The following is a 22,254-nucleotide window of genomic DNA, read 5'->3' on the forward strand; positions in this document are numbered from 1 at the left end:
ATACCAATGAAGTATCGATGAATCAAAATACATTGCCCCTTCTGAAATGTATACTCTCATCAGGCCATACCAATTAATAATATCATTTACCTAGTCATCTGAAACCGCCCATGCTGCCTACGAATTTATGTCCTTTCCTTCAAAACTGAACCGTGACCTTGCACCTGCAAATCTCAATCCCACATAATACACCGCATTTACCATGCCATCCTGTGAAGAGTACAAGAATCTCATAATCACTCTGAGTCACAAAGCAGAACACATACCCGATCAATCAGAAACCTTCCATTTGATCTCCTCTTGGAGAAAATCCCAATACGCAACATATTCCTCACGCTGACAGAAAATATACTCCTTGAGTCGTGGTAAAAACCATTGAGAACTCTCCGAGACCCATTTGCACACAACCAAGCTATTAGAACTGAATCTCTCTAACTCAACCCAGCCACGCAGGTCGCCAAATCAAAGAGTATTGCCACAAAGCACCTGTAGAAAACCCCCACATCATAAGCACCCAAAAGAACCGATCATGTTTATTACCATGTTGTCCTATTTCTCCGAGTCCCTTCCGAATTTGTCTTCAGATTGATACTTCTCCTTGCTAAATCGCCACGATCTTTAGCCACAACTCACCCCACAAACCTTAGCATAGAACCACAACGCCCTACGGTCCTTAAGCAGTTGTATTCTTCTTAAGCACCTTCATAAATACTCCAACTATAACACTCACTCTGAAAATACCTTATGTGAATTTAAAATTGTTCTTCTTACCTTCCTTATACTAAAGTGTAGAATCCATAGTCATACAGAATTTCCGTAAGCCCAGGCACCATCAAAGGCAAATCTCAGATTTTATTCATGCACAAGTCCGGAGAAATTCTCAATTGCTATATATAAATCTTGAACCCATTAGAACCTTCTAGAGAGTCCTTCACTCTGCTCAACTCTAAATTGTACCCCCCGAACGGGCCGAAAGACACGTGCTCCCTTAGCTTGACCACACTTAAAGAAGTAACCATGCCTTAACGTCACCAATCAAATTCATACTTCGTACGTACTACATCAAACAATAACAACTCGATCATCCCATGATTTTCATATACTCATAAAGTGCAATCACTACAAGAAAAATGCCATCCAGGGACCAGAATAACGGTCCCTACAAGCCTAATTTTGGTCCTAGATTATATATAGCAACCAGTTAAAATTGATCGTCACTGGTCGCTAGTTCCTCTGTCGTTAAAGGCTATTAGCGATGGGTTTGACATCTAGTCCCTAAATATGTTTGGCGACCAGACTAATACTGGTCCTTAAAAGATATTAACGACTAGTTGTAATCTGGTCCTTAAATAATTTCAAGGACCAGAAATATGGCCTTTACGACAAATCAATGTCGTGTAATATTTAATGCCTTTAAACATTTAGCGTCGAGTTTACCTGTCCTAAAACACTTTTAGGACAAGAAGATCCGGTCATTAATCTTATTAAGGACCAAGCATAGGTGGTCCTAAATTCTAATTTTTCATAAATTTTCAAATCAGATATATATATTCATTCTACAAATAGAAAATTTACTCACAAAAAGATAATATAATGATAGATATAGTTTCATATATAATAATTAAGGATAAAAAGTGAATAGTATATGTTAGTGGCACTGTACAACCATGGTAGAATATATTTTGGAACCCTTTAGCAAAAGATCTAGTTAACACCCCTAAACTTAATATAATATTTTATCCAACATTTCTAGCCAAGTAAAAGTCAACTTGTATGTCTTCAAAGCCCGCTTCTTGATTTGTAAACTTTAGCCTCCAAAACCTGTAAAAATATTCAAAAAAATTTCCTTTAATAAGATTGTAATATCACTAGAAAATTATATTAAATAATAAAGTTTTTCAATTTTACTCTAATAATAATTTGACCTCTTACCCGAAAAAGTGTCCAAATTCACTAAGTGTAATATATATCCACTTCAAAAATAAAACAACAATATAAACGAGGCTGCATGAATATAAACAAAAACGAATTAGAAAAACTAGGCACATCTGAAATATCAAAATGGGTTCTTGCCTTTTAAATAGGAATGTAAAGTCCAAATTCAAAAAAGATCATATTCTATACAACAGAGCAACCAGCAAAGAGCATACATAATCAAAGCCAGAACCGGAACTAAGGGAGTCAATACCTTTAATTATCTTTTAGTATTTGAAACTATACGAATGAAATGGATCCTCAATCAAGAAGTGAGCACAGAGCCGGATACAAAAGTAATGCACCAAGAAGGTTAGCAGAAAGAAAATATTTGCAGTTCTTGGTAGAGAATTACAAATGTAAATGTTGTACAAATTGCTCTAATCTATAACCAATAACTATACACATGCAAGAAAAAAAAAACCATAAATCATACATAGGAAAAGAAGAGTGTTTTCAACTGCATACTCGGATGTTAGTACAAAAAACGAGCACATTCAATTTCCTATATTGAGTGTAGTCATGTCCTTTAGTAATGTGACCAAATATTCATCAAGTTGATTATCAACAAGTTGCATTCACTGCTTACTAGGTGCCATAACCTTGGAGGTTCCATAAAAATCAAATTAGAAAAAAGATATAGTATAATGAAAGTACTCTAAGGTGCACATAACCTTTTAGGAAAAATGATATAACTGAAAAGAGGTTTCTATAAGAAACAAAGTGTCTTGAGCCATAAGAAGTTGTAGCTAATTATCCAGAAATGATGATACATTTAAGAAGCTAAAACTAATAATATATCACTAGAATGAGATAAGCTACAAATTAAAAAGTCAAAATAAACATAAAACGCAATTTCTTTGTTCAACACTCATCAACTAGTGTACTTGTTACTCATCAACAATTTCTCTGGTCCATTGGAGTACATTCCTTTCGGAACAATGAGCTAGAATTAACAATTACTAACTAATGACAAGAAGAACAAGAACAAACCCAATAATTTCCCACAAGTGGAGTTTGGGGAGGGTAAGATGTACACAGCCTTACCCCTACCCTGGAAGGACAGAGAGACTGTTTCCGACAGACCCTCGGCTGGAGAACGAATGAAAAAAGTAATAGCAACAAGTAGGAATAACAACAAGATAAAAATAAAACCGAAGCCAAGAAAGCAATGAAACTCTAGGTAGTAATATCAATCTATGACTAAAAGGATATCATATTAACACTAATGCTAGCGAACTAAGTAAAGAGGAAGAAGCCCGAATTCTAAATTTTGTATCATATAAGCAATATTATCATGACTCGACTAGAAATATAACAAAAGGACTTGATTACTATTTCTCAGCTATCATGACTCATTGCCTACTAACAAATGCACCAAGAAATTAAGACCATAACAGTTGTACAGAAGTAACATGGTACTACACATTACTCTGTCTAAAAAAACATATACCATAATTCTAATCTAATCACCTCAAATGCAGAACACAAATTCTCAGTTATTTTTATCATTATGACAAACTTTAACCAATTGTGGTATGCAAGGGATGTCCCATAACACGACTAATAATTGCAATGAGATGCAATATTAATATCCAAATACACATATTTTCTTCTTCTCTGCTTAACATAAAGAAGAAAGTTTCCAGAATTAAGATAAGAACACCGAGAAACCAAAAGGAACCAAGAATAATCTAAATGCTACAACAACAAGGCTCCAATGAAAATTCACTCATAGATAATCTAAACAAATTGAAGTAAAGATGTTATTTCTTATAAGAAATAAACAATTGCAGACAAATCCTTCCTCCAACTTCAATTAAACGAAAAATTCTTCTTAGGGTAAGATTCAAAAATAAAAACAGAGAACAACAAATTTGAAGAACAAACACCAAACAAAGCATAGGCTTTTACAAGAAATTCAAAAAGGGACACCCAAGCAAATGTAATCTGGAAAAGAACTGATTGTAAAAACAATTGTTGAGTCGTAGCAACCAATTACTATCAAAAAAATTAAAAAATCAAGATTTCACAAACCTGAAAAAATGGGTTGTTGAGAAATATTAAACAAAGGTTAACTCAAATATATAGAGAAAGAAAGTGTGCTTACTTGTGATAGATGAGTAGTAGATTTTCAGTTTGATATTCTCCCCAAATCTGCAAAAAATGAGTTTAGATAACCTATCTTAAGAGAGATAAAAGAAAAATGTTGATTTAGTTTCAGTACACATACCTTCCTTTATGGAGTTTTAGGAGATTTAGGGTTTATACTTCTTTGAGGAGTGAGGGAGATAAGCCTTGAGAGAAATCGGGAGACATAGGGTTTCTTAAAAGTTAGAGTAAATTATTTTTTAAGTTTTATTCCAATTTGGTGTGGCGCCACTTTCTCGCGCGTCAAATATGCATAATTGAGGACCATATATCAGAATTAATTTTGTTTCTCTTTAATAATTTAATGAAAAAATAGAGATTTAAGTACTAGCGTATATTCTCGTCCTTACTAGTGTACTTCTAGGGACCAAATTTGTACCTCGTCGCTAAATGTTGGTCCCTAAAAAGCCTTTTTCTTGTAGTGAATGTAACCTGCATTCAGAAATTTACTTACCCGAATCATCCTCAATCTCCACCTCTGTAAGTTATAATTAAACCACAAGTATGCCTCAGGCCAAAACTAAAAATTAACACATAACCATGAAATTAAATTGTCAATAGCAGGCTCCTCCACTTAGCCTTAAGCTGCCATTATATAAAAATCAGAACCCGCAAGGATTTTCCTTTCTCAATTACCAAGATCTCGCACCGTTAACCCGCCAGACTTTTCGAAGTCCTTTGTTAAGTTTTTCATGGACATTCTGAATCACCAGCTACAGTCACACACTCGACCTCTTACCGAGTATCAAGTAATATTCCTCGCAAGAGCTTCATCAACATCACGCCACCGCTAACTGCTCACATGAGGTAACCCACATGTGGAATTCCTTACCGACATCTTCCGACGATGCTGTTGTCACAACCCAAACCGATGGGCCGCGACGGGCACCCGGTACCTTACTCAACCGAGTACCAACGTAACGTATCTTTCTTATTACATCATCATATACACGTGACATATGGGCCTAATAGGCCGACATGATCATTTATAAACTCAAAACATAGGCTGACAAGGCCGTACAATCTTTCACATACACGACATATGCCTACAAGCCTCTAAGAGTATATAAATGTCATAAAGGTCGGGATAGGGCCCCACCATACTAATCAGTACATGTCCTAATCATACTGACCACATAAGCAACTCCGGAGCAAATGGAGCGCACCAACACCTTCCGCTGAGCTGATAGCCTACTTGGAGGACTCTCGACCTGTCTATCAGGACCTGCGGGCATGAAACGCAGCGTCCCCAGGCAAAATGGACGTCAGTACGAATAATGTACCGAGTATGTAAGGCACATAAATAAGTACATAACAAACATGGAAGAATTATAGAGTAAATGACTCAACCTGTAAGTCTGGATAACTCTGTAAATCATGAAATAATTATAGTGTCATGCATATGTGTATGAATGTCATGTCGTGTATAGGTACATGTTTCATAACATCATCAGACCTCTGAGGGCATCCCATCATATCATCTCGGCCACTGTGGGTAAAATCATCAACGTATACCAGCTGATCATGTGGTGGTGCGTATATAACGCCGTAACCTTTTCCCATATCCCAAATATATACGCGTATATAACGCCATCTGGTCATGGGTCAATGTACATGTATAAATGCATGAAATGCATAAGAAATACGTTAATAAGATTTCTCAGAATGTCATAAAAATAATATGCCTGTCAGATAAACTTTATCAAATACGTATTTTTCTAAGACCCATGAACAAAAGATATAATAATAATTAAGAGATAACAATATTTTTTTCATATGGGAAAACCATTGTGTTAGTGTTGTTAAACCTTGCTGCTCAAATATTTCAATGATATGAGAATCAATAACAGAATATAAGCGAAGCAAGACGATACATGATGGTACATTCAACCTTTTCTCTACAGCTCTAAAGGCTTTTACAATCATGTACACTTGCATACAGTTTAGCTTACTGGACTCTTTCCATTTCAGTGATAGATTGCTCAATTATGGCTTATATTTATATTTTATCTCTCTTTGCTCCTTGTGTTGTGACAATTACTAATTCACATGGGGAATCAAGAATATAGACACCCCTAGTATTTCTATAAATAGAGTCATTTATGAAAGTTGTGTATTTGTTCATTTCGCTTGTGTCGTATAGATCATGCCAAAAAGAAAGAAGGGATAGCTTTAACATACCCGGAGTATGTAAAAATCTGTATGATATTCTTGAAAAAGGTTACACCATGCACCGTACTCCCTTAGAATCACAAAATTTCATGTTGCTACTGTGCTAAGAAATCTTATTGGTTGAAGAAATCACGTCGTAGCGTTAAAAGTGAAGAAATCATGTCTGGTTGTAGTGATTTTTGTAGGAATTTGTAGGAAATTAATAAGAAATCATGTTGGCTAAGGTGCAAAGGTTCACATCTGTTTGTGTTGTAGTGAAAGTCTTAAGTGTTGTGTTGAAAGTCTTAGATTTGAAGAGTTAGAGATGATTAATCAACAATGACTAAGAGTAAGGTATTTTGTATTTGTTTGCCACCTAATCAATCAATGACTAAGAGTCATTTGATTAAGAGTGGCTTGCTGCTACATTTTTTAATATAGTCTTTATCCAAAACTCTAATTACTCCACCACTTAATTATTAATTAACTAGGTAATGTCTCATTTCCCAATAATTAACCAATTACCCACATAATGAAGAATTATTTCTATTTACTTAAAATATTACTCACTTTTTACATACCTTATACACCTTACTATCATGGTCACGTGGTACCTTGTATGGCACTAGTCCATAAATATCGAGTATTTTATCTCGGGCCGTATTTTATCCCAACATGCCAAACTTGGACGAAAATTCACTTTCTTTGACTTGCTTCCCCTCTCACCTTCACGAATTTACTCATCACTTGTTTGAAATTGCATAATGCTTATAATCTTAAAATAATCCCATTCCCGAACTTTCGTCGATTAACTTACGACGAAACTTTAACATACGAAAATACGGGATGTAACATCATTCCCCCATTTGGAACATTCGTCCTCGAATGTTGACTGGTGCACTTATCATTTTCATAGCTTATGTCTTCTGAATACTTCATTACTCTCATTGCCATCTAGGCAACTATTATGTGATTAAATTCAAAGGCCAGGGCATTCCCTCTTTTAGGCCTCTTTCCCACACCATGGCTTGTGATCGAAATCCTTCTAATCTCGTAACTGTGGTTACCTTCTATCATGCAGTTGGTACGATTTTGACCTTGTAAGTGCGCTTATGCATCTCTTCTTTCCTTTTTCCTCCAATTTTTTTGTAGCCATTACTGAAGTTCTTCGCTCGGTATTTTGTCGAACTTATGAATATTGCTATATCTTATTTTCATAGACCCGGTTATCCATTCGTATGACTTTACTGCATCTATGTAGGTCATACTATGCCATAACTCTTACTTCGATTTATCGTTACTGAGGTCTGCAACCAACTCCAGGTTACTTTCGTTGCTTATCTTTAAGACTGATGGTCTAATCTCATCTCATACTGTTGAACTTTTATCCATCCATTGTTAATTCGCCTCAATATTAATCTACAATATACCACTGATAACTTAAAACTTCTTACGTCATACCTTGCCACTAGAGCTTACGTTGCATCGGGGAATATTTGAAGTATTTTTCCTGATCCACTTAGGGGTGATACTGTACTTCAATGATCGTATTTTATAGCATCCCAATGTGATTCATTTACGTGGGTATTTTAATCTCGTACACACCATGGAATCCTTTTCAAATAATTACTCAATCGAAGGCCTAAACGTCATTATTTATCCATCACAATTACACCCTTATTCTACTACCAGGGCAGCATTCCATCTTTCCTGAATGCTATTAGTCTTAGACTCCTTTGAGTTCATTCAGGCTATATTGAACTTTCTATAACTTAGAGAAACCATCAGCTCTTCATGTTTTCATGGGTTTAATCCTGAGGACTTATATATTCTCGTCACCTTCTCACTCGCCCTTTCTTATCCTTACTCCTGTCTTCCTACAACCTTGTCGCTCTACCATACTTTTATCTTGCGACCCATACATATCCATTTATACTACTCGCAGCCTTCCTTCAACTTCTTTGCACCATAAACTTCCTTGTTTTATTCTGGAATATCAAGCGAGGCATCACCTCGTCTCTAACTCTTCTTTATTCTCTTAAATAGACCTCTCAGTACCTAGAAACCATAAGCTAGAAGATATGCCACTGACGACGCTGCTATCATTCCTGGATACTGAATCCCAGCGCTTCTAGTCTTTTACCTAAAGTATGGACCACTCACATCCTTCTACACTTGAGTATTTCGTACATTGTTCACCTTTACCTTACTACCTTAAAATCTTGCATCGTATCTTCTATCTCTTTCATGACCTCCCTTCCACATAGGTATAATTTACCTCTACAACCTGAAGCTCTATTATAATACTTGCACCTATGGTGTATACACAATTCGGTGGGAGCTCTATACTGAATTCTTATGAGGCTGGTATTTTTCTAACTGGCTTTATCGTAAAGCCGTTATAGAATATGGTCGTTGTACTATCTCTCTTGCACCTCTGATATTAAGAGTGATCCTGCTATGTTCTCAATCATGATTCCTATAACTTCTGGGTCCAATAATCGGATTCCTGATTTACTTCGTCGATGTAACTCTTTAGTTTCCTCCTTCTTCTGATCGGCCTTTATATAGGCTTAAGTTGTCTCCCGATCTGAGGTTCATGGTATTAGTTATTCTATTTAGCCTTTCATGGGTGCTGAGGAATATTCATGATACAATCTTTTAACAATTCAATCCTCCGTCTATGACCTGGGCTCAATTCTTTCTTTTAACGTATACCAGAATCTTCTATAACTGTATATGATGTATGTATAAAACTCCAAATTCTTAAGTGCGTCCATAACGTAAGTAACCCTGGATCATTAATTGAATAATTCTTTTTGTTCCATCTCAGCTTTCTTCAAACGTAAGCAATTACTTTTCCTGGTCCTTCTGCCCCCTTTTTGCGTGCATACTTAACTTATCTTAGTGCCCACGCATATTGGAATTCCATACAACTCATATGACCTTGAATATCACTGCTGATTTTACTTTTCGTTCATTAGCTACGGTAGGTGCCATTTTCTTATGGAGTTCATACAATATTGTTGTGAGATTTTTTTTTTTTACATGACCATTTCTTCTTCAAGTTACTATGCTTAGGTTGGAGTCTTCTGCCTTATTTCCTCAACTGGTCTTCCATTGTAGTACTTAGGGAGGACCACCTGATTCTTGCAAGGCTGCGAGCTTATTACCTTGTTTACCCGACGGAATTTTTGATGTCCTTCCTCGCTTATAATTATCCGTAGTTACTTACCTTCACGCCCTTGTGCTTGTAGGTTTGCTTCTAAACTTGATATTTTTACTGTCTTCCCAGTGGCATTATCTTTTATTTCTTTAATACTCATACGGTACCTTTTTAACTCCCCCCATATGAATAAAATATATCTCAAGTATTATAATGTCATAACTGCGAGGCTGAATCCCCCCTTTAGGGAAGTACTAAGATTTAGCGCTACGATGATCTACGTATAGATATTTTACCTCATTGGCATCTTTTCACATTATCGACGACTCTTACCCGCCTTGCGGTAATCCTTCTGCACTAAGGATAACAAAATTCCTTACTCACGAGGGTGACACTTAATGTAACTGGCACACTTGGTCCTTTAAGCTTAACTTTACTCACATTACTTCCTTTTAGAAAAGCATCTTCCTGAATGACCTTTCTCTAAATTTCTCATGAATATTCTTCTGTTGTCCATTCTTTTATCGCCGGAACAAAATATGAAATTCTCATGATGCCGACTATTATCAAATCACTCAGTCCCTAATTCATGTTTAGTTTATCTTGTTCACCAATCCATACTAGTTTCTATTACTCTGGGGTCTAACTTTTCCTTCTGTTAATCACGTTAGAGTCGCGAACTTATTTCTCGAAATGAGGATGTGACTGTATGGCCTATACTCTCTTGTTGTCTTAAGGCCCATCACCTCCCCTCTCCTTTTTTCATTTGACTATAGATTCTGTAACACTCTACTATTGCCATCCATGTATCACATCTCACTCATAATGCTTCATTATCCCTCTTTGTACTTCCCTGCTAATATTTTTATTTATCACTTTATCCTAAAAACTTTAACAAGACATTCTTTTGCTTTTTTACCTTCCCTTGCTCCATCTACTGGCTCTTCGGGCTACCTAACATTCTCCCTCTACTAGGTACGGGAGCCATACTAAGATAATATTTATTCATTCAAGGTTTCCAGTTCCTATCTTTGTAGTACTCATATCTAGCTGTACTATTTTAGTGTGCACCCTCTGGGTGTCTCACAAGGAGATCTATTAGCACATTTGCAATATCCTTCGGAAATGTCAACTAACGCAAACAATTTATCCACCATTTTGGCTCACTCTAACCCCAGCCAGATCGTGATATTATGTCCTTATCTTAAACCATATTTGTTAGCTCCCATAGAGCATAACTCAGATTGGTGTGGCCAATTATACATACCTCTGTTACTGTTGAAGGTAAATCAAAATGCTTATATATCTCTTCCGGAGTGGTAAATAAGGATAATCTTTATTAACTGGGTACCTCGTACCCTTCTTCGCCTTGCTTCTTTTACTTGCTGCAACTCGTGTCTAACTTTCGATTCTGTTATTCCTTTTTACCATAAGAGTGGATAAGTATTCTTTCCTAAAAGCTCCTTATCAAGAACCGTACACCTTTTAGTACACGCATGATCTGCTGAAGACCTCTCATTTACTCATCATAAGCAAGATGCAAAATCGAGTTTCCTCTAACTCAACACTTCCACAGCTATATCTCATATCGATAGTCTTTCTGAATGTAGGCATCGTCTTATTACGAATAGAAGTTCAGGATTTGAATTCTTATAAGTGATCTCTACCACACGATCTAGAGTAAGAAGAAAGAGTGACAGTCCTAAATGTCCTGTAGCCTCCTGCTTATAAGTGTGGTACACATCACACCCATAAACAAGACTCTACTAGACACACTTATAAACTTCCTAGGACAGAACTGCTCTGATACCACTTTTGTCACAACCCAAACCGATGGGCCGCGACGGGCACCCGGTACCTTACTCAACCGAGTACAAATGTAACGTATCTTTCTTATTACATCATCATATACACGTGACATACGGGGCTAATAGGCCAACATGATCATTTATAAACTCAAAACATAGGCCGACAAGGCCGTACAATATTTCATGTACACGACATATATCTACAAGCCTCTAAGAGTATATAAATGTCATAAAGGTCGGGATAGGGCCCCGTCATACTAATCAGTACATGTCCTAATCATACTGATCACATAAGCAACTCCGAAGCAAATGGAGCGCACCAACACCTTCCGCTGAGCTGATAGCCTACTTGGAGGACTCTCGACCTATCTATCAGGACCTGCGGGCATGAAATGCAGCATCCCCAGGCAAAAGGGACGTCAGTACGAATAATGTACCGAGTATATAAGGCACATAAATAAGTACATAACAGACATAGAAGAAATATAGAGTAAATGACTCAACCTGTAAGTCTGGATAACTCTGTAAATCATGAAATAATTATAGTGTCATGCATATGCGTATGAATGTCATGTCGTGCATAGGTACATGTTTCATAACATCATCAGGCCTCTGAGGGCATCCCATCATATCATCTCGGCCACTGTGGGCAAAATCATCAACGTATACCAGCTGATCAGGTAGTGGTGCGTATATAATGCCGTAACCTTTTTCCATATCCCAAATATATACACGTATATAACGTCATCTGGCCATGGGTCAATGTACATGTATAAATGCATGAAATTCATAAGAGATACGTTAATAATATTTCTCGGAATGTCATAAAAATAATATGTTTGTCGAATAAACTTTATCAAATACGTATTTTTCTGAGACCCATGAATAGAAGATATAATAATAATTAAGAGATAACAATATTTTTTTCATATGGGAAAATCATTGTGTTAGTGTTGTTAAGCCTTGCTGCTCAAATATTTCAATGATAAGAGAATCAATAACAGAATATAAGCGAAGCAAGACGATACACGATGGTACATTCAACCTTTTCTCTACAGCTTTAAAGGCTTTTACAATCATGTACACTTGCATACAGTCTAGCTTACTGGACTCTTTCCATTTCAGTGATAGATTGCTCAATTATGACTTATATTTATATTTTATCTCTCTTTGCTCCTTGTGCCGTGACTAATTACTAATTCACATGGGGAATCAAGAATATAGACACCCCTAGTATTTTTATAAATAGAGTCATTTATGGAAGTTGTGTATTTGCTCGTTTCGCTTGTGTCGTATAGATCATGCCAAAAAGAAAGAAGGGATAGCCTTAACATACCTGGAGTATGTAAAAATCCGTATGATATTCTTGGAAAGGTTTCACCATGCACCGTACTCCCTTAGAATCACAAAATCCCATGTTACTACTGTGCTAAGAAATCTTATTGGTTGAAGAAATCACGTTGTAGCGTTAAAAGTGAAGAAATCATGTCTGGTTGTAGTGCTTTTTGTAGGAATTTGTAGTAAATTAATAAGAAATCATGTTGGCTAAGGTGCAAAGGTTCACGTTTGTTTGTGTTGTAGTAAAAGTCTTACGTGTTGTGTTGAAAGTCTTAGATTTGAAGATGTTAGAGATGATTAATCAACAATGACTAAGAGTAAGGTATTTTGTATTTGTTTGCCACCTAATCAATCAATGACTAAGAGTCATTTGATTAAGAGTGGCTTGCTGCCACGTTTTTGAGTTTAGTCTTTATCCAAAATTCTAATTACTTCACCACTTAATTATTAATTAACTAGGTAATGTCCTATTTCCTAATAATTAATCAATTACTCACATAATTAAAAATTATTTTCATTTACTTAAAATACTACTCACTTTTCACATACCTTATACACCTTACTATCATGGTCATGTGGTACCTTGTATGAGACTAATCCATAAATACCGAGTATTTTAGCTCGGGTAGTATTTTATCCCAACATGCCAAACTTGGACAAAAATTCACTTTCTTTGACTTGCTTCCCCTCTCACCATCACGAATCTACCCATCACTTGTTTGAAATAGCATAATGCTTATAGTCTTAAAATAATCTCATTCCCGAACTTTCGTGGATTAACTTACGACGAAACTTTAATATACGAAAATACGGGATGTAACAGCTGCACTTGGTGCAACGAATACGTAATCAGTAAATTCTCCTTAGCTCATGCTCGCCCACCATTTGTAGAAGTCTGCACTTTCCCTATTGACATCAACTGAAAGTTCAACAATACCTTCCAAACTCAAGTCATATTATGCGTGAAACGATAATTAGATCTTCACATCCCTCTTCATTTTAAACAAACTACTTTCTGCCATATTCAATCTTTCTTTGTACAGTAACCATCACTTCAAATAAAGTCCATAGGCCAAATCACATTCTATCACGATTCCAAACCGTTCTACACTTTCTCAAGGCGCACGACTACCCTACCATTGAATTCATATGCTAATCTGCCACTCTTACTTCGGTTAAATCATCTTATTTAAGAAACTTCTCAACCTCTACTTCTCCTACTTGACCTGCTAGTACTTCAACCACCGCAAAACACTTCTCTTCATGTCTTCCCTCATACTTTGCTGCCCAACTGTTGCATCAAATCAAAATGCATCTCTGTCGCACCTGAACCAATAAAATATTACCGACTCTAAATCTCTTCGAAGATCGTCTTTCTCGAGCCATCAACATCAGAAATACCCATTCGCAACCACAATTGCTACACAATCACTTACTCTTCTTGAGTCCAAACTCATTGACAAGACATGAGAATTTAATTTGCCCCATAATTAACAACGTGAAAGATCGTTCAATACACTCACAACTCGAGAATATATGTCAAATCAAGACAGAACTCAAGTACCCAATAGCAAACTCTTAAGTCATAAGCAAACTTTATTATTCACATTCAACCCATCTGAACACATCCTGCAGTCACATCATACTTACCATATAGCCATTCAATCGCTCATCGAGCCACAAATCCTACTTGTGGGGATATTACCGGATATAGGGGTCCATATGTACAAGTTCTCACAACCGAAACTACCGAGCCTAAGCTGCGGTCTAACTCCAGCCTCAAGTCCTCCAGACTGTCCCATCAACAAAACACGAACTCGAACCTCATTCATAGAATCACAAGCCGGCTATGCACAGCTGATACCGAGTGCTCGTATGTGCATACGAAATGCGTGGAAGGAATTCAAAGAGTTATATTTTAAAGCTGAATCAATTTCACATGATAGAATGCAAGAAAGTGAAATTTTCCTAAGGGTTCGGCAACCTCTCGAAGATAAGTACAGATGTCTCCGTACCGATCCGCAATACTCTACTAAAACCTGCTCATGACTCGTGAGACCTATGTAACCTATGGCTCTGATACCAATTTGTCACGACCCTAAAATCAAACATGTCATGATGGCGCCAATCGATGGTACTAGACCAGCCGACTCCCACAATACTACAACAATTCATTCACAGATATGCCAAAAGGCGTCTTGTATAGCAGAATTTCATAAAAGAAACAAGGGTTGAATTCAAAAATAGAAATGCGGAATGAAAAGCCCCAATCATCGGGGTGTCACTAAGTCATGAGCAACTACTAAATATTGGTCTGACAATAATAAGACTGACATAGTCTGGGAAAAGTTCAAAATACAACTAAGGGGGAGATAAAGAAGGAGAAACCAGGGCTGCGATCGCCAGGCAGCTACCTTGCTAACTCCAATGATCTGCTACAAGAATATCAGCAGCCACTACCGTGACCAAAAATGCCTAGATTTGTACGCAAGGTGCAGGGAGTAACGTGAGCACACCAACTCAGTAAGTAACAGAAATAAATAAAGAACTGAAGATAGTGACGAGCTACACAGTTATAATTCATTTTCAGTAATTCCAGCAAAGAATAGACATGCTTTCCAATTCAGCAGTTTAAGTCAAATTAATTTTATACAATTCAAGTTCATGTAATCCGGATATAAACTCCTTCAGAAAAATTTTACAACAATAACAGATAGCAACTAAGTGCAACCACAAATGAAAAGCAAGTACAACCTCTCAGGGAAACAGTCACTCAACTCGTCACAACAGCTCAACCACTCAGCTATCAGCCCTCAGCACTCACACTCAATGGGTACCCCCGCTCACTGGGGGTGTTCAGACTCCGGAGGGGATCCTACAGCCCAAGCACTATAAGCACGGACAACTCACGTGCCATAATATAATATATGGATTCGTACGGACAACTCACGTGCTGCACGGACAACTCATATGCTATAATAATATATGAATCTGCACGGACAACTCACGTGCTGCACGGATAACTCACGTGCTATAATAATATCTCACAATCAGGCCCTCGGCCTTGCTCAGTCATAAATCTCTCCAGTCTCTCAGGCTCTCAATAATCATGAAATCAGCCCAAACAACAATGATATGATACATCAATAATGAACAATAGAGACTGGGATAAAATAATCAAGTAAACTGTTACTGAGTACAAAACAATAATTAACCAGATAGTTCAACATGTACACGACCTCTGTGGGTCCTAACAGTACCAACATATAGCCTAAACATGGTTTCTAACATGACTTATAGTCAAATTTCCACAATACATAAAGAGCACATAGTTATCAACAAGTTATTCAACTTTACAGTTTTCACGGGACGAACCAAGTCACAATCCCCTCGGTGCACGCCCACACGCCTATCACCTAGCATGTGTGTCACCTCCAAAATAATCATATGACACAAAAAATCCGGGGTTTCATACCCTCGGGACTAGATTTACAACCGTTACTTATCTCAATCCGAGCAAATCTCTACTCCGCAATGCCCTTGCCTCTCGAATCGGCCTACGACCGTCCCGAATCTAGCCACAAGCAGTACAATACCATTAATATATGCTAAAGGAATCAATTCCACAAGAAAACTACTAAATTAGACTCAAAACCCGAAATCGACTCAAATCCGAACCCCGGGCCCACATCTCAAAATCCGACAGAAGTCACAAAACCCGAAAGCTCATTCACTCACGAGTCTAACCATATAAAATTCATCAAAATCCGACATCATTTGGTCCTTCAAATCCTCAAATTACTCTCTCCAAAATCCCAAGCCCTAACCCCTTATTTCACTTCAAAAATCCTACTAATTAGGTGAGAAATCAACGAAAAAATACCATAGCTAATGATAATAGAGCTCAAGCAACTTACCTCAGTGAATAACCTTGAATCCCCTTCAAACATCCCCTCAAAAGCTCCAAAGTCCGAGTTAAAAATGGTGGAAATGAGCAAAAATCACAAAGTCCTCAATTTATACATTCTACCCAGCGAAGCCGCACTTGTGGTCCTTTTTCCGCTTCTACGACACCGCACATGCGGAATTTCTATCGCAGGTGCGGAACTCACTTAAGATCCCAGGTTCCGCATCTGCGGCCAATCTCTCACGCCTGCACTTGCGCACCTGCGCATAACTCTCCGCATCTGCGAAGCCAGTCATTTTCCTCCCTTCCGCATATGCGCCCCAGGTCTCGCACCTGCGGGCTCGGAGATGCGACAACCTTCTCGCACATGCGCCTTCTGCCCAGCTCCTCCAATCTCGCATCTGCGATCACCCGCTCGCTTCTGTGGGCTCGCACCTGCGATGAGACATCCGCAGGTGCGATTATGACAGTTGAGTTCAACTTCAGCAATTCCTACAATTTTCAAACTTGTTCCGTTAATCACCCGGAATCATCCCGAGACTCCCGGGACCTCAACCAAACATACCAACATATCCCACAACATCATACGAACTTAGACAAATCATCAAATCACTCAAAGCAACATCAAAACACCAAATTACACTCGGATTCAAGCCTAAGGACTTCTAAACTTCCGAATTCCACAAACGATGCTGAATCCTACCAAACCATGTCCGAATGATCTCAAATTTTACACACAAGTAAAAAATAACACCACGAACCTATTCCAACTTCCAGAATTTTATTCCAACCCCGATATCAAAATTTTCACTACCGATCAAAATCGCCAAAATTCTAACTTTCGCCAATTCAAGCCTAATTCTACCACGGGCCTCCAAATCTCATTCCGAACGTGCTCCCAAGTCCAAAATCACCTAACGGAGCTAGCGGAACCATCAAAATTAAATTTCGAGATCGTTTATACATAAATCAATGTCTGGATGCCTTTTTCCAACTTAAGCTTCTACTTTAGAGACTAAGTGTCTTAATCCACTCCGAAATCACTCCGGTACCGAACCAACTAACCCCGTATAACACAACATAGCTGAAGGACTCAAAAACAAGCAAAAATAGAGGAAACAGGGCTATAACTCTCGAAACGACCAGCCAGGTCGTTACAATAGTTAAGTGCAATATTCTTCTGCACTAGAAATCATAATTAGCTGTTATTTAGTTCAATTGCACAAGCAAATCATTGAATGATCCTAGAGTTATTTGTACTAAAGTATTATTTGCATTTTTCATATTGAATTTAGATAAAGTAGTCTCACCAAATAACTATTGCCCATGTTCTACTTGCACCATAGTTGATTATATTATTGACTAATTGCGTGAAAATGATGGTACAAGAAAATAAGTAAAAAAACAAAAAAGATCATCATTTATTCAGATCCATGCAAAAATTTAGATTCTACGAAATCTTTGGGAGATCACCATTGCTAAAAGCCATGCAAAATTATTAGCATAGATAGTGGATGATTTGATTGAGATAATGACTCTTTGCTTCCATATCTCTTGTGATATGACATATATATGTTGTTTTAATTATTTAATACCATATAAGCTAGATTTTGAGATTTGAGAATCTTTATGCTATACAAATCTAAGTTTTCTTATTTTTATTTAAGCCCATTTCATATAATAATTAGTTGATTAAAGGGACATCAATCTAATAATACCCAACATATATGACATTGTTCTGTCCCACAATTATTGTATTAATCCATTAGTTGCAATAGCGAGTTTTGCATCAGTAAGATGGGTACACTAATCAAGTTGTGCTAAAAAGATTAAAATACTTTATGAAATGGTCGGAGCAATAGAAAATATAGCAAAAAGGGCTATTTTACTATCAGCATCCAAAATGCCTATACGAATTCAATTTATTAGTTCGTAATGTAATCGAAAAAAAATGTGGGCTCTTAGATATGAAACAAAATCAGTTATAGAAGATTGCTTTCGTTTATTCAAGATTACAAATTAATATTTGTACATAGAATTAGACAATGGATTTAACCAAATAGGATTTCATATGTACTAGAGAAGATGCATTCTCTTTTTATTAGTGACACTTGTGAATGTATAACACCAGAAAATACAAAAGGTATAGTGCTATTTATGTATCATTGAAAGAAGCAATTCCAATTTTCCAATCCTCATTCACTTTTGCCACCAGCATTTTGGAAAGTCCTTTCAACAATAACTAAATCTTTCTCTCCCAACCATGACAAAAAAACAGAAATCCTTATCTAGCCATGGCAAAAATCAAAGTGAAATATATGTACTCCTTATGATAACAGCACCGGCAGATGGAAAGTTTGTTTCTTTCATCTCTTCCACAAAAACCTTAAGAAGAATCTAAATTGGTATTTCACAGAAATAATTCTGCAAAAGAAAAAATACAAAGGGTGAGACATTTGGATGTATATATAATGACTTATGTTGTCCAACATTTCAAAGGTAATCATACCTCATCTTTTCAAGAACTGGCTAAGAGGCCAATTATATCTCTAGTACAATGACTGCAGCACCAAAATAAACACAATTAATTAACATATAGTAACATGTTATTGGCCACAAATAAAGAAATGATTTCAAGTATCAAGTGAAACATGGTGTATTCATCAAGAGTTTAACTTCTGCTCACTGACAGTGTCACATCACCTAAAAACTAATTAGGAATAACCGTCCATAATATGAAATTGTTGAAAACTTACAATCAGAATCTGATTTGTCCCATTTACTTCCATTCTTCAGAGTCTCAAATGTATCATCTTCACTATCACTCTCAAGCGCACATCTATTGTCTAAGTATCTCTTTCTTGTGGTACCCCTTGGACTAGTTGCTTGAGGATATATCTTTTTGTGTAGTATGGCCCTCAAAATCTGAAAATTAAGGATTACTTAAACAAGATGGAAAAAAAAAAATTGCAAACTAAATACATCTATAAAACACTAGTAGATGCACATAAAAAAGATAGTCCACCGCATTAAGCTTATGAGCGGGATTCGGGGAAGGGTCGGACCGCAAGGGTCTATTATATGCAGCATTACCCTGCATTTCTGTAAGAGGCTATTTCCATGACTCGAACCCGTGACTTAAATTGCTCAAACATGGGTGCGGGTGCCCGACACTAGTGCGGATCTTGAGGTCGGATCCTTCGAAATGTAAATTCTAAGATTCGGAGATATGAATCCTAGTACGGATGCGGTGCGGAAAACCAGCTAAAATTAATTCAAAAAAATAAAAAAATCTCTAAATTATGAGAAAATTTTATGAAAAAACTTAGTATAACTTGCAAAGTGTGGATTTCTTTTTTATTCTCACGTTGTAGATAAGTAAAAGATTGATTTCCTAGAGAAGGTATACTATTTTCTTTAAATTTACCCTAGTTCGGTTCTGATTTCGGGAATCAAATTGTATCTCGTCTCGAATTTTTCTGTCTGTCGTGGTCAAAGTACCCAAATTATTTGACCAGATGCGGTACGGATCCCATACACACACCCATACTAGTGTCGTGTCAATATTGGTGCGACACCTAAATTGCCGTGTCAGAGCAACATAGCCTGTGACCTCTTGGTCACATGGCAATAGTTTTACGAGTTACGCCAAGGCTACCCTTCTAAATGCACATAACTTTTATAAAAAAAATTAATACAAAAAGAGAGGGAGGCAGAGAGAGCGACATATATAAAATGAAACAAAGGGAGTATATTATTTGCATAGAAATGAATGAGTGCGCAAACCTTTTCCATTCTTGATTTCTCAAACTTTGACTGTGGAAGTACTGGATCTCTCAAAGGGTAAGGGGGAGGAGGTGTGAATCCATCACTGCAGAGAAATGTCTTCTTGAGAAGATAAGACACGGATTTTCTGCTAATACCATTGTTTGTGTTTTCCAGTTGAGCAGATTCTTGGCCTCTGCCACAAACAAGACTATTACTCCGCTTGAAATTGCTCTCTTTACTTTCTGAATTTTCATCTTCTAAGTTCTGGAGACAGTCAAAGAATTTGTCTAGATCTTTATTTGATCCCTTGGCTGAAGGGGAAATTAGATGTTTTAGTTCTTTGTTAAGCTGCCCAACTTCTTCAGGTGTAAGTTTTTCATCTGGTTGATTCAAATTCCCAGCATTTTTTGGAATACTGTTTTTTCCAAATGTCCCAATAGCAAGCAGTTCATTAGGCCAGTCACCGAATTCTTCTTTGCATGGTTGATGCACCTTTTGATCTATTAATTTTAAGGAGAAATCATATGAGTACAAAGCGGTAGCCCGGAGTACGAAATATTCTGCGTTTACGGCAGGGTCCGAGAAGGATAGTCAGCCTACCCTGACACAAAGTTCAGTGGTTGATTCCACAGCTCGAATCAGTACTGAACTGTAGGTCACACAGAGCAGTCTATCCTGATATAAAGTTCAGTGACTGATTCCACAGTTCAAACCAGTAAACATTAGGTCACACAGAGCAACCTACCCTGACACAAAATTCAGTGGCTGATTCCACAGCTCGAATCAGTGAACGGTAGGTCACACATAGCAACCTATCCTGACACAAAGTTCAGTGGCTGATTCCACAGCTCGAACCAGTGAACGGTAGGTCACACATATCAGCTTACCCTAACACGAAGTTCAGTGGCCGGTACCAGTGAACTGTAAGTCGCACACTGACAACTTTATTGTTGCTCCGTGGCTCTGTGCTGAACAAAGCAAATAAAAATATAAAATTAAGAAAACTTACAAGTGTCTGTTACTGGGTTCGGCTTGGAGGGGTTTTGCTTTCCATTAATCTTGTTTTGAATCCAATTAAAGATCTATTATCAGCATATAAGGTAAAGGTTAGCAGCTAAAGAATATAATGCTCATTCATATATTTAGGCAAAAATGAGAAGCCTGTCCAACTTACCTTCATTTCGTGGAAAGATGGACTTGAGATTTGAGAACCCTTCAATCTAACTACAGAGGTAGAGATATGATCAATGTGGGCTTGAGAATTGTGTTTAAGCACAAGTCTGTTAAGCCAAAGGAAGTTGAGCTTCTGGCCCTTTTAAATAGAGGTGGAGTTATCTACATTCTAAATTTTTAATTATTTTTTTATATATATAGTTCGAGCCATTAACTAAGTAGTGCTAGTATTGGTTCACAATGGCGGAACTAGTATTTCGAGTTTATGAGTTCGAAATTCTTAATCATTTTAAGTTACTGGGTCTTAAATTAATAATTTATAAATTTTCAACAAAAATTTTAAGGTAACACTGGGTTCGGCCGAACCCGCAGCCGCTATTATTGGCTCAAGTTCCTATGCAGCCGCATATTTTAGTGTCCTTTACACATGTCATTTTCCATTTCGACCATCGTCCAATTTGAAATCTCAGGCACTATTGTTAATGTAAATAGTGCTTATAAAAGAGCTTAAGATTACCAAGTTGAAAGGGGTAAGCAGAGGCGGATCTGAGATTTCAAGAGGATGTGTGCACTATTGTAAAGATGTGAACCTAGAATTTATATTTGACTGATTTAACTTTAGTCTCTTACCATGACCCACTACACTTTTAAAATTATAGGTTCAAAATTATATTCTTTTTGATTTTTTAGTAATTTTTACATATATATATATATATATATATATATATATATATATATATATATATATATATATATATATATATATATATACTCCCTCCGAAAACAAGACCGTTCAGATTGGAATTTGAATTGCGAAT

At 37.0% G+C, this 22,254-nt stretch overlaps 2 protein-coding genes and 1 long non-coding RNA gene across 3 annotated transcripts in view; all 3 read right to left on the minus strand.

The window, feature by feature from the left end:
* The window catches only part of LOC107798038 (protein TIFY 10A-like), a 202,404-nt gene that overhangs the window by 72,639 nt on the left and 107,511 nt on the right, over positions 1-22,254 (minus strand). The window lies entirely within an intron of this gene.
* LOC107764240 (uncharacterized) lies at positions 1,596-4,364 on the minus strand. The gene is made up of 4 exons (XR_001643208.2): positions 4,208-4,364; positions 4,085-4,131; positions 1,933-2,004; positions 1,596-1,821 (listed from the first exon to the last, which is right to left on the minus strand). It is a non-coding gene; the product is annotated as an uncharacterized LOC107764240 (long non-coding RNA).
* Positions 18,570-21,593, minus strand: LOC107798030 (protein DEEPER ROOTING 1-like). Its single transcript, XM_016620956.2, has 6 exons — positions 21,438-21,593; positions 21,273-21,345; positions 20,282-20,763; positions 19,252-19,420; positions 19,005-19,056; positions 18,570-18,919 (listed from the first exon to the last, which is right to left on the minus strand). Exons 1-5 carry the CDS (start codon positions 21,441-21,443, stop codon positions 19,037-19,039), a joined length of 750 nt encoding a protein of 249 aa, XP_016476442.1. The 5' UTR covers positions 21,444-21,593; the 3' UTR covers positions 18,570-18,919; positions 19,005-19,036.

Source organism: Nicotiana tabacum, chromosome 2, assembly GCF_000715075.1.
Source record: "Nicotiana tabacum cultivar K326 chromosome 2, ASM71507v2, whole genome shotgun sequence".
Classification (NCBI taxonomy): domain Eukaryota; kingdom Viridiplantae; phylum Streptophyta; class Magnoliopsida; order Solanales; family Solanaceae; genus Nicotiana; species Nicotiana tabacum.

Coding starts and splice junctions, on each gene's coding strand:
- LOC107798030 (XM_016620956.2), bottom strand. Junction 20,764..21,272: donor GAACCCAGTAACAGACACTT/GTAAGTTTTCTT, acceptor TAAAATTAATAG/ATCAAAAGGTGCATCAACCA. Junction 19,421..20,281: donor AGAAATCAAGAATGGAAAAG/GTTTGCGCACTC, acceptor CTTAATTTTCAG/ATTTTGAGGGCCATACTACA.